The 17,024-nt window shown below is 36.4% G+C and overlaps 1 protein-coding gene across 4 annotated transcripts in view; it reads right to left on the minus strand.

The window, feature by feature from the left end:
- The window catches only part of PRKD1 (protein kinase D1), a 134,405-nt gene that overhangs the window by 48,787 nt on the left and 68,594 nt on the right, over positions 1-17,024 (minus strand). For 3 of the 4 annotated variants that reach the window (XM_065839736.2, XM_065839735.2, XM_065839737.2), the window contains one exon: positions 14,607-14,745. The exons of the other annotated variant lie outside the window; for it this stretch is intronic. In XM_065839736.2, the coding sequence (XP_065695808.1) occupies positions 14,607-14,745 (139 nt within the window). The remainder of the gene's footprint in view (positions 1-14,606; positions 14,746-17,024) is intronic. 4 annotated transcript variants of the gene reach the window in all.

Here is a 17,024-nt window from a genome sequence, read left to right on the forward strand (position 1 = left end):
AAAGCAGACATTCTTCTGCTACACTCTCCCATTTGGAATGCCTTTAAGAGTAACGTATGCCATGGACTTCTCACAGGCACTTGTAACTGAGTCCTTCCCTACAAGAACTGCTGGCATTCACCACTTAAAAAATAAATATAGCATACAATTATAACACCATTCCACTTAAACCATAACAGTTAATGACTGTATATACTATTTCACTGGGCTAAGAGAAAGCATTTTATTCTTTTTTGATATTGCACCCTAACAAAGACAATTTAAGTTTTCAGAATTCTATCAAAGTCAGCAGAGCTAGAGCAGTTCATACAAGCCAGAGTTGATGTCTGATCTTCATCTTGAAATCTGATACGAAATTAAACTAAGATTATCAAGATCCTGATATATAATGGAAATTATAACTTCCTAACATCTAGACATGTACAGATTTGTAATCACTCTGTTTCTTTATTTGTTCTGCTCAAAAATGGGGAAACTTGGAAAATGGGGATCTAATGAGTTTTCTGGATATGTATGTGAGTACTTCAGTACTCTAAATTTTGCATGCAGGAAAATCCTTCTAATCCGACAAGTATCATTTTGTTTTCCTTATCTGTTATTGTTTTATCCAAATTATTTAAGTGAAAAAGAGCTAATGCTAACAGTTGGTAGGTAATCGGCTGTAGGAGGCAGGGACGGAGGGGGAGATGAATTTTCAGACTTGAATTTTGAACTCTCGAAGAAGCCTGCTACTTGCTAACTGCAACTGGAACTGGCTAGTTGAAATTTTTTAAAACATCCAGACTAAGCAGCAGTGGTGTGTCCTCAGTCCTTCAGTGACACAGGCAGGAAACTGAAACATCAGCAACATGGCTGATCACAAAGTTGTGCTTCTGTATGTGGACTATTTAGTTTGGAAACACTGTGAACTTGTGGATCTAGAAAGAAGAGAAGGTCCCCAAAAAGATGCAGTCATTTCAGGAGGAAGAAGGGGGACTGTAAAACTAAGGTGAATATCCTGCTTAGAGGTAAGATGCTGAAGTGGGGGAAGATCCAAGAGTTCAGGGAGATGGAGGCCAGGGTACATTCATGCATTTGGGTTGGTGACACACAAGACTGGGAGCTGCAAGCAGTAGGATAGCAGGAACAAACATGAGGTTGTGCCCAGTCTTCCCTGGAGCTACCGAATGTAAGGCTGGGAAGGGAGCAAATGAGCCAATGTGGAAGGCATCCAGTAAGGTAAATGCTCTGATCTCCTTTGAAATAAAATCCAGTATTTAGATTCACTACAGATTATTGTTTAAATCTCACATCATGGGTGAGGTAATGCAAACAATAAATCATAGGAGATAATAAACCCTTTGCAATCATTTGTCCAGTGCTAGCTCAGGCTTTTACAGACAGTTTTAATAAAAAATTAACTTTTATGGGTCAATAAGCTTGATTCACGTGTACATTCCGAAGTTCAGCTCTAATGGACTTCAATTCATTTGAGAATGATCCCACAGTTTCAAACCTGCAAACTGTACAGTACAGTAGGCTTTATATTCTTTTGAAATCCTGACACAGAATTATGTCTTTTTAATTTACCCATTTTTCACCCAAGTGGAAAAATCAGCAACACATTAGTTCATTGATTGGCTGGAAGAGACCCTCAAGATCATCAAGTCCAAACATTAACCAAACTCTGGTATTAAACCATGTTCCTAAGAACCTCATATATATGTCTTTTAAACACCTCCAGGAATGGGGATTCCACCACTTCCCTGGGCAGCCTGTTCCAATGTCTGACAACCCTTTCCATGAAGACATTTTTTCTAATAGCCAACATAAACCTCTCTTGGCGCAACTTGAGGTCATTTCCTCCCATCCTATCACTTACTACTTGGGAGAAGAGACCAACACCCTCCATGCTGCAACCTCCTTTCAGGTAGTTGTAGACAGCAATAAGGTCTCTCCTCAGCCTCTTTTTCTCCAGGCTGAACAGCCCCAGTTCCCTCAGCTGCCTCCCATCAGACTTGTGCTCCAGACCCTTCACCAGCTTTGTTAACCTTCTCTGAACTCCCTCCAGCACCTCAGTGTCTTTCCTCTAGTGAGGGGCCCAACACTGAACACAGGATTCAAGGTGCGGCCTCACCAAAGCTGAGTACAGTGGGACAATCACTTCCCTAGTCCTGTTGGCCACGCTATTCTTCATGCACACCACGATGCTGTTAGCCTTTTTAGCCACCTGGGCACACTGCTGGCTCATGTTCAGTCAGCTGTCAACCCACACCCCCAGGGCCTTTTCTGCCAGGCAGCTTTCCAGCCACTCATCCCTGAGCCTGTAGCTCTGCCTGGGGTTGTTGTGACCGAAGTGCAGGACCCGGCACTTGGCCTTGTTGAACCTCATACAGTTGGCCTCAGCCCAATGATCCAGCTGGTCCAGATCCCTCTGTACGGCCTTCCTACCCTCCAGCAGATTAACACTCCCACCCAATTTGGTGTCATCTACAAATTTACTTAGGTTGTACTCAGTCCCTCATCCAGATCATTGATAAAGATATTAAAGAGAACTGGCCCAATACTGAGCCCTGGAGAACACCGCTAGTGACCAGCTGCCAACTGGATTATACTTCATTCAGCACAACATTCTGGGGCCGACCATCCAGTCAGTTCTTTACCCAGCGAAGAGTACGCTTGTCCATGACAGTTTCTGCAGGAGAATGTTATGGGAAACAGTGTCAAAGGCTTTACTGAAGTCTAAGTACACAACATCAGCCAGGTCACCTAGTCATAAGAGGAGATCAGGTTGTTCAAGCAGGACCTGCCTTTCATAAACTCATGCTGACTGGGCATGATCACTTGGTTGTCTTGTATGTGCTCTGAATTGTGGTTGATTTTTTAAAATGCATTACAACAATTCAAGAATGACTCAACATGGAAACATTTCCAGTGCCTCGCCAGGTAGATCTGAAAGTCAAAGAGAAGCAAAATGTTTAGAGAATATATTGGTGACCCACTGAAGATAACAAAAGTGTCCTACTGACTTAGTAAGTTTACTCAGGATTTCACCCATACACAAAAATAAAAGGGACTGAAATTAACATTGGAAAATGGTGACACTAATATTCCCCACTTGACATTGTGCTCAGTTTCTGTGAGACCAACTCAAAAAGAAAGATGGTAAGAGGCAAAACCTGTTGGATAAGAAAAACCACTGAAGGCCTGGAAGAGACTTCCATATAAGGAGAGATTAAAGACTGTAATTGTTTCATTTGGAGAGGAAATGAGTAAGAGTTTACTGGAGTCAAGAAGAGGAAGCCAAAAAAAAAACCAAACCAACAAACCACAAACCAGGAAATAAACAGAATAACCTTCTGCACCAACAAACTTAACTGATAGGAGTTTTTATGTCCTAAGAAGCAGGCAAGATCTCCAAACTTATTTTTGGCAATAAGTCACACCTTAACTAGGTTAACAAAAACATTCTTGGCCTCTTCAAGAGTCAGCATGAGCCAGATTTCAGTTGGAATAACAGTGTCTCCAGGTTTGAATCATGCTACCAAACAGCAGTTGCAACCTGTGGCAGTTCCTGAGTCTCTTCCTCAGTTTCCGTTTTGAGTTGTTATATTCCCCAAGGGAAAGTGGTTTGCTTGTTTCTGCTCAGACCTGCTTTAGCTACAAACCTCAATCAGTTCCTAAAAGGAGATTTGTATCTTACCACAAAGAGGTGCAAACGCCATTTATTGGAAATAACCATGAGACTGTGCGTTGCTATTAGCTCCTTCAAAATACCAAAGCCAGCAGTCAGCCAACAAAAGTAAATCTGATGAACTTAATAGTGACATTGAACGACTTTTTTTTTTTTTTTTTTTTTTTACATAAGCCATATTTAGTTTTAAATCTACTGGAGCAATGAGTTATTGAGATCATGAATTCAGAGAGACTGAAAGATTAGAATGAATTTCCAAACAATAGATCTTTCTCCTGACATATATCCAAGCAGTGTAGAATACAGCATTGACAGGTTAAAAACACACCTCTTCTGATAGGCAAGTTATTCCAAGTGGCTTACCTTTTATCTTTTCACTACGCACCTCTCCAAATAATTTACAGCTAAATTCTCCATTCAAGACTCCTATCGATTAACAAATACTCCAATACAAGTGTTTGGACAATCATGTACCAGTCGATAAACTGTCTAACAAATTTAGCAAATAGAAATGTATATGACAAAACAAAGAGTGTTCTGCTTAGCCTAAGTAAGGCTTGTTCCCTGTTATATGTTGTAGCTAGTGAAAATGAAGTGTGAGATGTAGTTATTTGGTGGGAGAGGATGGAGTCTGGTGAGGAAAACAGAAATCTTTGCATTTTGGCAGTTTTACTATTTGAGTCTGTGTTAGTAGCAGAAAAAAATGAAAGAATATCAAGACCTGAGAAAAGGAGAAGGGAAACTTAATTGAAGTTTTCTTACTCACATACTCAAAAAAGACAGAGGAGGTGACAAGGACAGATGATACAAAGGTAGTGACATTATAAGCATTTTCTGGTTTGTCTCTATTACTTTCCTAAGAATTCCAAGACTTCTATTTGCTTTTCTGGAACTTCTCTTGAACTTCTCAGAGCCTCTTACAACAGACAAATCAATACATTCTCCTGACACTTCTTATTGATCTATACTGAATTTTGTCTGGGGTGACACTGACACTTCACTAGTCATGCTTTCTAGATCATTTATGAATGTATTTAACAGCACAGACCTAAGAACCTCTGCTAGTGACCCACTTCCACTGTGAAAACAGCATGTATTTCTACTCTTTGTTTTCTAAGTCATAAATAGTTATTTATCTGTTTGAGCATCTATCTCATTCTTTCATGAAAGCGTAGTTTCTTTATAAGCCATTGAAAAATAAATTGTTCGTATGACTTCTGGAAAACCAAGTAGGCTATCTCAACTGAAGAAAAAACTTGATATCATTATTAAACAGCACACAAAATAAAAATGTCCCATCTCCAAAAATTGGACAAATAAAGGTGAAACAATGTAGCCTGTGAGATCTATTAGCTTGCAGAGGAACAGTGACCTCCCCTAAAAAGGTCCTGTTCTGAGAGGATTTGTGTATTTTCTCTCAAGGATTCAACTTCTCTATCAGTAGTATTTTTTTTAACATTTAGTTTAATTTTGTTTTAATAAATACAAAATGACATTGCTTATGATTACCAAATAACAAGCTTTAAAATTACATCTAAAATCTTGACATGAATGAGAAATTATAAGTTCAAAAAGCTTTCTTAAAATGTAAATGTTCCTATGGAGAACTTCCTGTCTTGCAATCCACATTCAAAAACTTTTGCAATTATTTCAGATTTTCTGCTGCTGAAATAATTAAATACTAAAAACAAATAGAAAGACCCAAGGAAGAATAACTAGCATGGTCTGTATTTCTGAAAGAGCACTAGAAGCAAAGATGACACATTAACTGCTTCTCTACTAACATTCATTTTACTCAGTGCATACTGTTGATGATGCTGCCAAAGAATATAAGGAAGTGATGTTGATAGGATATCTGTTTTTTTCATCCTGTTTTTACCCACTCTCTCCTGCAGCAGAAAGAAAAAAATGGAAAGGCAATATGGGAGGGGGAATTCAGAAAGATTCTGCTGATGAAGAAAAAAATAAAAATCTTGAAGTCTGTATCAGAGGGTAGCAATTATAACACTGATGAGCTGAAGACAATGAGGAAAAATAAAAACATAGAAGGAGAGACTCTTTTAGTCCTAAGCACTTCGAACTCAGTCATCTATCTGAAATTCATGATCCAAGAATGATGTTGGCTAATGAACAGTGAGGGATACAAAATCAAGCTACTTTAATTTAATCTGTAGTGAGTCTTAACTCTACAGAACTATGAAAAAAGATGACAGCTAGAGACAATTAAAAGAATATAGAAGAAGAATAATTTTAAAATATATCATTTCAGACAGGACAGAGAAAAGATAGTTGTATGTCTCAAAGACACAAGAGTGTGTTAACATAGCAGTGAAGACACCACAAGAACAATGCTTTTCAATTGCAACAAAGCAAACTTTGACCAACTGTATACGTAACATAAAATGATGTTCAAAGATATAACATCATAATGTTTATCTCAAGGAGCTTGCAATTGGACTAACATTACAATCCAGTTGATATATAGCATTTACTATAACTGCATAGTTATCCATAGCTTTTATCCAGTTCAACATATTTTATCATATACAAGAGAGTATAAACTGTACTGAATCCAAATAAAATGTCAGCATCTAGTGATCAGATGGCGTACCGTCTATGTGACATTAAAACAGAAACAGCTTCTTAACAAAAGCAGTGGATCAATTCCCACCCTCATCAGCTCAGCAAGGGAATGTAAAATAGCTGCTATTTGACTCTTGCTTCAGGAATCCTGCCATGTTGAGCACAACTGCTCACAGCAAGCAGATGAAGTACATTTCACTAATTTACACAAGATGCTAACATTTCATGCTCTGCCTTCCAGTGGCTGGCAAAGATATCTTACATCCAAATGTAATTTTGCCTCAGTAAAACAGATAGAATTTTTATAAGAGAACTCATATTAAAACTATAATTTTTTTTTTTCCTTCTATATAACATGAAAAGGCTTGGCAAATTCACACAGCAGTTTTTATTTAACTTTCATGAACAAGGTATAACACAGGACATAAAGTATGCTGGTAAGAAAGTAAATCTGAAGGTGTCTGAAGTAACTGTTTCCTTGAAGGCCTTGAAAAACAGCACTCAAAAAGAGTCAGCGTATAGATGTACACAACCACAGCAACTCTTATTTATCAGCTTGTTCTACAGAGTCTGTGCTTTCATTTAAGAGAAAAACGGCAAATATCCTTCATCTGAAAAAGTTCACAAATACACAGATGATGGTTGTGGTTGCATCTGTAGACAGCTTGCAATAAAAACTTAATGCAATCTTCATTTTAGAAACAGGTTAATTCATCTACAATCCAGATTTCATGTAATAACTTAATGTAAAAACTTATTAACTATTTAACTTCTCCAGAAATAAAGAGTATGAAGGACTGTACATCTCGATCATTAATATGGCTTTTTCTGCCTTAACAAACAGCAGTTGAAATAAATCCTTTTTAAAGGCTAGTCCAATTATAACAAACAGCTTCAAAAACCAGGAGTAAAGCTTAAAGAAGGCAGTGTAAGAGAGCAAGCATATTTCATTCAAGCATATTCATTGGTCAGGTTGAAGCTTGTAGTAAATGCTACTTAATCACATCAAGACTGAAAAACACTTCTCAGCTTAAGCTCACCTTACATAAATTGACTTCCTGCTCTTCAGCAAACAGTAAGACTGCATTTTAAAGGGAGACCTACAGAGATGCAATTTTTCCTTTCTCTTCCTTCCACTACTGTTTATGAATGACTGACTACTCATTTGCAGCTGCCTTTGATGATAACTTTGACTGCAACTTTTGGGCTGCCTACTAATTTTTGAGAGTATTCTAAATCAAAAAGAAACCTTCCTACAAATACAACTTGATAAAATCCTTTCTGCAAAGATTTGGATTCTTTTTTAGTTTGAAATGCAATTTAATTAAGGAAATGTTGGATTCAATGAACACATTACTAGAGACTCCCACAGCACTAGTAACGGACTTTCCTCTTCTGAGCATCAGGAGACCAGGTGCACTTCTCTAACATTTTGGAGAAGAAATGAAATAGAAAATGCACAGCTAAGAAAACAGCAGCATGGCAAGTAATACATTACTGACAGAATGGTGATTCTGTCAATATTAGTGATACTGTTCAATGAATACCCTGGTATGCAGCCTAATAAACCACCTGAGTTCAACATACAAATCTGTGATTTTAATACATTTATGAAGTGTCCCCATAACTCCTGTACAAACACTATCAGAATGTCAACAAAAACAAAATGTTAAAACAGACAATATTTTAAAAATACATAAAAGGAAGAAAACACTATAGGATGTAAAATTAAAACTGTATTTACGAGGGCTACTAACATTCAGAACAAAAGTTACCTTTCCCTCTTTTAATGTGCAGTTGACTGAGTCTGTAACTCAACTTGCCCTTTTGCTTCCACTCTCATAATAATGCCTGACCTTTCACTTCTAAACTGCCAGAATCTATATTGACACTGAACAACAATGAATCTGGCTGACTGCCATGGCCAGTGCTTATCTCCTCTGGACCAGTCAGCCACCATACAGACATTTGTTCCACGAGTTATGCAATTATTACACTCCATTAAAATCCAAACACATAATGTAGCAGTGCAAAATATAAGTACTAATGTTCATTATGAATATAAAAGCACCTTAAGTGTTGCATTCTGAGCTGATTAAATTTCTTGTGTTTCACCAGAAACCTCTATTTTTACCACAAACTCCTTCAGTTATATTGTATGACATCCGCGGGTACAATTTTCCTTCCCAAAATGGACTGAAGTGCTTCAGCTACAATGAGCAACTCCTCTCAACTATAAATTCTTCTAGATAAGTTTTTGTATCTTTCAAGAACCTGTAATGTAAGGTCTAAACCAGAAGATGATCATATTCATTATTCCTTAAACTGTTAAGAACATTAAGTACAACTAAAAAAAAAAAAAAACAACAAAGAAACAAACAAACAAAAAAAACCCACAAAAACTAAAAACCAAACCACAGGCTTTTCAGCCTTTACAAAAGACCTTGTAATTAAGTAAACAACAATGAAAGCAGGAAAACACATAGTATTAGGATATGAACTGATTATATAACCGGACAGTACTAGGACTGACAGTTCAGCTTTCTCTACCCTGACCAGTATTGACATGTGCAATAAAAAATGAATGTGCTGGATGAGTATAGCTTTTGACATCAGATATCAGTGCCTCGGGGGATGTTTAGCCACAGCGCAGAGTTTTCAGCAGCAAAGTTCTGGCAGTAACGCTATGTTCTACTGCTCCTTTCAGACATGCCATTCAAAAATAATTGCCATAATATATCTTGAATTTACAGAACTTTAGAATGCATATTCTGTTTAGATACTTGTAATGTACTCTAGAAATAAAACACTTCAACCAGTTCAACATAAGCGCCTGAATATATATTGCATTCCTTTTGTCCTAACCACTGCTTAAGTGCTCAATATCATCCACTGTTACGCTCAAGGCCAATCTCTTATGTTTTCAAAGAGGTTTTTCCTCCCTTCAAAAATAAATTTTCAAGGCATATCCAAATTATTAAGTATAATGAAAAAAATTCTTATGGCCCCGTATTCGGGTAGACTGTTTTTTTTTGTTTGTTTTTGTTTTTGGTGGTTTTTTTTTAATTAAAAAGGAGACAAGAAGAGACTAGACTGATCAGAAGAGACTAGACAGCACCCTCAAACATATGGTGTGAACTGTGGGGCTGTCATATGCAGGGACAGGAGTTAGATTCAATGATCGTTGTGGGTCCCTTCCAACGCAGGACCTTCTATGATCCTAAATAGGATCAAAAGAAAGTAAACCCATGGCACATGCTTCTCTCTTCTTCATAGATATGTGTATTTTACAGCACAATGTTTCTGTTTTCATAACCCATCTTCAGCTAATTCGTGATACACTATTGCAAAAAATCTATAATAATTTGAAACTATGTCTGAATATATTTCAGTTAAAACTGCCTGCATTAATTTGAATACTTCCCTGAACATTTCAGGTTGTTAATATAGCTCTCTCTCTTTTCCAGTATTGCAGAACTGGGAATACCTTTCTCCCCTCCATGACACAGGAATTTTACCATTGCAGAAATGAATTGCTACATTTAGCAAAGGCTCATCTGTGGGATGACACTGATGCTCTTGAGTGTTTCTGGAGGAAATGTATTTAAATTCTTGTGTAATTCGAGACATGGACTGAAGGCTTTCATGTATCAGGCCATGACATTGCAAGTTTCATTTGCTGTCATTTGATTTAGAAAGTCAGTCTACCAAGCACAGTGTTGTCTAGTGAAAAACACTGAACTGTTAGCAGATGAGTCTAACTAAATCCAGCAATTTCTGCAATGTTTAAGTTAATATGCGGCTGAGGGAAGGAAAACATTCCCAATTCTATAATATTAGAACAAGCACTGCGTGGCTGATCTTTTACATACTCTTACTGTGTGGTGTTAGGAGCTGGTATTACAGCATGTCAATATAGAAAACATGCCTTAGCAATTACTCTTCATAGCAAACTCCTCCAGTAGCACAGGAAGAACACTGAAAGCAGACACAAGTTGACAAAAGTTGAGATTCCAGCTTCAGGAAATCACGCTGGGGAATCTGGTATAACAGCACAACTGAAAAGGTGCAAACGACTGACACACCTCTTTTCTGGGTTTCTGCTCTTAAACTCCTCAGGATCCCAAAAAGTGCTGACTGAGTGGTCTGCACTCCTCTTCCTCTGGCAAACCTCATGCCATTGTCAAGCTTACCTAACAAGATCTCTTTACATAGCTAGGTGAGTAACAACTGTTTGCCTTTTTTGTTTGTTTGTTCTGTTTGTTTTTTGTTTATTTGTTTATTTGTTTTGTTTTTGTTTTTGTTTTTTTTTAAAGCCTGTTTCAGTGTTTCATTAAAAAAATCCCAACAGCCTAAGAAGCAGCTTTCATCAACTAACTACATCACCTTAAAACCTCATATGTGCAACTGTACTGGCAGAAAGGCACTTAAGAGGAATTGTGATATCTCACATTTTCTTTCCCAGTACTTTAGTAAAAGTAATAAACAATAGAACTGTTGGCCTTCAAAGCTAAAATTTTGATAATATTTAACGTATTCATTACTTGAAATAACAAAATCATAAAACTTCTACAATTTTCTTTGGCATTTTTTTTCTGTTATATAAGAGTCTTATACGCCAGAAAAGACAGTGATTCTGAAAATGAACACCTATTTAGTTTTACAGAATAGCATTACAAAATGCATTATGCTTTTATTGAGAACCTAAAGGCCACAAAGTAAGAGAAAAGAAACTTTCTGATTGCATGTACTATTGCAATAATTTCTCCTATCCTTTATCAGCCACTCTTGAGTACTGTGCACTGTGTCCAGCTCTGGGCTCCCTAGTCCAAAAGAGACTTAATCTAAGAAATCTGATCTAAATCATAATCTAAAACCAGGTAATTTGCTATCTTTTGCACAAGCTCAGAGTACATTTCTGGTGTGCATCATCAAACATATTGGATGAAAATTGTTTATACTTGATTATTTGATAGTAATATCACTACTTAGGGCATATTTTTTAAGTACTTTGTACTGTTTTAAATCTATTGCCTCTGAAGCTAGTTTAAAAATAAGTGCTTTTAAAAAGAATACTTTGTCAGCTTTGCTAATACTATAAATACACATTTATCTGCATAAGAACTAGCTAACAATTTTTCATTGCTAAGGAATGAAAGGCCAAAGGAAGACTTTCAAATCTTTTGGCAGAGAGGAGAAAAATTCTTACTTCAATTGTTCAATAAAGACATGGAAACAAAATCAAAGTCTTTTGGCCATATGGAATTGAGAAACCAGTATACCTTGTTGGAAGAGCCTTAAGATTCCTCAACCCTGACTTGTACGTAAAAAAAGCCACTTCATTTTAGTGAGGGCATGAGTGATGGCTGTACTTAAGATTATATAAATTAAGCACTCTCAAAATAACACATGAAATACCTTTCAGCACTGGACCGGTGATTGGTCAAAGATATAGTAATACTTCTCCCTTAAATTTTCCAGAAGTAGATATACTAGAGCAGGGGCTGGTTGGGGAACAGGACACAAGGCCCAAACGAAACAAGAAACAGAAAGAAACTGTTGCTAACTACTGCTAATAGTATGATAAACCTGAAACAAGGACTATTCTCAGGCTTTAGAGCTACTGATCACTTTCAGTGAAAACAAGTTAACAAAATCAAGAATTAAAGCCTCAGAAATGCTATGACTACGCAGGTATGATCACACCCTATTTCCTGTAAAACTATGAAAGAGTATGCAAAAAAATTATACTTAATTCACAATACATCATAATCTTACATGTGCATTTTGCATTATAAATTTATTCGAAACACAACAATTGTATTAATCTACGAATTGCCTCCATTACAATGACCTTCTAAATGATATGGATCCCTATTTTCTTTTCCTTTTTTTAACCTAAGACACAGTGCTACTGTTGCACAACATTTGATACAGTTGATACAATCAGTGAATTGCAAACTAGAACCAGTCTGTCACAGAAATGACATAAATCAATAACAAGAAGGTAATAAACAAAGGTTAATTTCTTTCATGAGTTCATCATAAATAAAACCAGATAAAATGATACAGCTGTTCAATACTGTCAACAACTGTATAAGAGAATTACTAGGAAGTGTATAAAAGCGCACTTTGGGGATTTACCTTTAGCTGGTATCTGGTTGCTAGAACACAGTACAACAGTACCTTGTGATATTAAAAATTCTGGGCCTTCAGCCAGCAATGGAGGGTGAAAGGAAAAAAATATATGGACCTCAGGCAATTGTAGGTACCACCCACACTTTCACACAGTGCTGGTTTAATAGCCTTCCTCTAAATCTTGCAGAGTTGTCTATGCTTGACCACTTTTGTAGAGAGACGCTTCACCTAAAAAATAAAATGACCCCCTAATGCTCTCGAACAGCATAGTTCTCCTTTATCACTTGCAAGTCTTGAAGATTTAAACAGCTATTTACCTAATTTTGGCAAACTGGAAGATATGTGGCCTCCATTCCAAAATCATATAAACAATACATCAAATAAAGCACTAAATTCCTTGTGGTTTGTTTGTTGGTTGTTTTTTTTTTTTTTTTTTTTCCCACTGCATCTGATTTACTGATCTGGAATGATTATTTTCAGCAGAAAATATGAAATAGATACTACTGGTATCTTTTCAAAAGGGAAATATTTGTTTCCTGATATGAAAAGGATGAGTGATGACTTAAGGGAATTACTTGCCTTATTCCTTATTGTACATCTTCCCATTTTAATCAAAGAGTATGGAATAGGGTCCTATCAAAGAAAACTATATTTAAAAGTTCAGTTGGCTTAGGTTATGTGGCTTAACTCTTACCTCCATGCTTCAGAACCCCTTAGGGCTCTGGCTTTCTCTGCACTAACCCTGCACTCTTCTATAGATTAAATTTCTACTTTTATATGACATACGTGTCTCCCTATTTTAAGTGTCTTTCCAGATACTCTAACCGCATGTTCCAGCAGCAAAAATAAAGCCCTTCGGCCATGTTCTAAGTTTCATTTATCAAATAGCACACCTTTATATCTTAACAATTCCAGCATTCACTCTACTGCATACCCTTGTAAACTTTGCACAATTCTTAGTCACATACCTCATCCTTTCTTTGACAAGTCCTGTTGACACATAACAGCATCCCCAGAATTCCTCTACATTCCAGTCACATAATCGGTGCTTATTTCCTACTTTAGTTAGAGTAATCCACTCTTCACAGCCACTCTGCTGGCCAAACATGCTCCTTCAATCCATTTGACATTTCATTGCCTATAAAATTTTGCCTTTCACCTCATGATTCACTCATACTAATCTCTTCTACATCTCTTCACCTGCTAGCCACTTTAAGACTATAACTTTCATTCCCTGGGTGCTCATGGACTTATTTTATCAACTTGTCTCCTCTGACTTTTGTGTTTCCTAGGCACTAAATGGTTGTTTTCTTGTGTTCCACCTTTTCACCTTCCACACCATCATTTATACCTGTCACACAATCAATAGTCCTGTACAACAAGCATCCAAGCACTCCTTGTGGACAGTCATCCATAAATAATATATATTTGTATAATTTTATTTTCTTCCCTACCTAGAATTTTTCTTCTCCCTTCCTTTCCTAGTTTTAAAAATAAGTCACATAAGGAGTCAGAGCAGCCCTGGCAGGCATTGTTAAGTAGGGCTTTGAAAAAGCACTTACTCCATTTCCAGTGGACATTTTTATGGCACTTCAGATATACTAAATCTAAAAATCCTTACTTTAAAGGAAGCCAGGTCACTGTTAGCAAGAACGGCCTTGACAATTCCTGCACAGGTAATTCTGAACTGACTGCATCGACTAAAAGAAAAAAATGTATATTCTATCCAACTAAATATTAAACTGTGGATATTTCATGCAAGATATGTGAAGATCAATTCTAATCTTCAAGCTACTCTGTTAATTAAGTAAATGTTCAAGTATTTATTGCTTTTTGTTGTTACTTGTTACATTTGGTTTCTACTATGTCTACTCTGCTTCTTTGTAAAGGATTGTGCTGCTGCACAGGATGGTATTTTCCTCTAAAAATGTAGATAGAAATATACATATTTCAAGTGCTTATTAAAATAATCTGATGCTTAACTAGTAATATGGACAAAATAAGGCTGTTCTAAAGTATACAGTGCAATTAAAAAAAAAAATCATTAATAGGCATAACGTGTCTATACACATCTGAGTAAGATTTTGACGCAGCATAGGTCAAAGTCCATGCAAACAAAATGTCCTTTTTCTTGAATCCTATCTGGATCAAAAATACTGTGGAAGTTCTTGGTTGCAAAAGCATGACAGTAATTTCCATTGGTTTTAGTTACCTGACAAGACAACTTCAACTAGGTCTCCTTCCTGGATATCTGCAGCTGATTTCACCAACTGGAGAATGTTTTCAGAGGTAGGGTCATGGCGGAATAGCAGAATTTTGTCGTACATTCCATAGAAACCACATTCAGGAAACTGCAAATACAAACCCATGAGAATTTACTACACTGTAAAATACATAACTGTAAAATACAATTAACACAAATAAATTCTGAGGGCAGACTAGACCATTCCTCAGACTAGTATCAAACAGGATACATATTTTTTAATATATGACATTATTTATCACTATATTCTGAAAATGGCTTTTCCACCAAGCAAGTAAGTTCATTTGTCTTCCTCTGTGAGCAATGTGGTATCCACTAGGAAAGGAAAGAGATGTGACTGCATCCCTTAGTTCCTGCTGATAAATTTGCAAAGACAAGTTCCTGAGCAAGGTGATCTAATTAGACCTTCCTGGAGCAGATTCCCTTCCAGTCTGTATTATTCCATGATTCTAGGATTTCTCCTAGAATGCCAAAAAGGTGCCTGGAAGTTGGAAGAAATACTTTTCATTTCTGTCTAAGACGTAATGTTCAAATGATAGCTCATTAGGAAATACCTATTTCTTGAGACCAAAGTTACTAGACACACAAAATAATGTCTCCAAACTTAATCATAATCATTCATTTTGACCTAAGGAAATTGCAGCTTTGAAACCAGATTAAATCCTGTTTAAACTAAAAAATATTTTTTAAAATTTCAGAAGTTATAAAGTGAACTTGAGTAAGCTTGAGATTACTATCTAAGGCATTTTTTTTTCTGTAGCACAAAAATGTGAGGGTTTTTTTTTTCCACACTTCCAGTTTAAGGAACTAAGATTTTGTTTTGAAAATACAGCCAAGAAGGAACCCTTTTTCTGATACAAAAGATTCAATTTAATTTTACATCATTGAATTACTCCATGTCTTATTTGGGAGTTTGATCAACATGAAAGAAACATAATGATAAGCATAGCTCGAGAGGAACTGGCAGGTGTTAAGGTTATAATTACTTTGAAAAGAATACCAGATAGAAAGAACCCAACAAAAAGTACAATACATTCATTACTGATTACTGGAAGCTTCAGAACCTATCCAAGTATCCCAAGGAAGTTTATACTTTTTTTAAGCTTTAAAGTATGCACTGAAAGGAGACACAAAATAGTCAGATCCCTGGTTTGAAAGAAATGCAAGTTTTGTCTCTCTTATTCCAGATTATACCATAAGAACCAACCCACTTCTAATTATTGGTTGGAGACATTACCTCCCTGGAAAAAAAAAAAAAAAAAAAAAAAAAAGCTGCTGTATATAGTCATTCCTACAGACTTTATACTGAGCAGAAACGATTTCCAGATTCAAACATTAAACTTTTCCACAGAATATCTGGAAAATTCTGCTATAGTGCATGTATTTAAAGAGGCAGAATTTTTGTTCATGTGCACTGTGCATCACACAAAAAAATCCTAGATGGATCACTTATCTTTACAATATGAGATAATATTCCAAGGCCATTTCCTTGAGCACCTCTATCATCTACCAATTATGAACTGAAGGATTTGGCAATCTATTGTCAAACTTTGAGAAGGTTGGCACCAGCATCAGCACATGTACTTCTAAACAGGCATTACAATTACTTAAGAGATACATACTTGTAAAACTTTCCTAGTAATCAGCTAACCTTTCATATCCACATTCTCAGTTCCATGGTCACAGTAACAGCAAGGTCTACCTATCATGTTCATTAGGCTGAGAATGGCTTACTTTGCCATGTTCCATTCACATTTCCAAAATATTTCTCACTGACGATTTACCATCTATTTGTGGACCAAAAACTTGCTCTCTCAAAGTTTCTAAAAACGTTATGCATGGTTTTATTCCTGTTAAAGAGGAACAATAATGGTATTTTCTATTTTCATATCCCTCTGTAAAATAACGAGCACTGAAAAACCTAGCTCTGTAAAAGTGTACTGCAATCAAAACTTACAGAAGCAACACCAGACAGAATAAACTTACTAAAGATGGATACTGAATTTTTGCGTATTTAAAATAGTCACATAGGCCACACTTCTGATGGAGTTATTAGCCAGGCAAAAATCACATTTTGTCATGAAGTGAAGCAATGAAACGGGGCCATATTTGGATTATTCCACTGTGCAGGCACCTTCTGCTCACTTCATATTCTCCTTAGAAAAGTGCCTTTTCCTGGGAAGCCAGGAACCATTCTTGACTGTACACAGGGATCATTATTGGTGCCTACGCATCAGAAACATTCCATTTTCATTCAGTTACCAAAAGAGATGTCATATTAAGGAACTATATTAACTTCAAGTTACTTTCAAAGTTTACCAATAAGGTAAAACAGCAGAGTTTTGGAAAAATTATTTAGACAACACC

This window comes from Patagioenas fasciata, chromosome 5, assembly GCF_037038585.1.
Source record: "Patagioenas fasciata isolate bPatFas1 chromosome 5, bPatFas1.hap1, whole genome shotgun sequence".
Lineage (NCBI taxonomy): Eukaryota > Metazoa > Chordata > Aves > Columbiformes > Columbidae > Patagioenas > Patagioenas fasciata.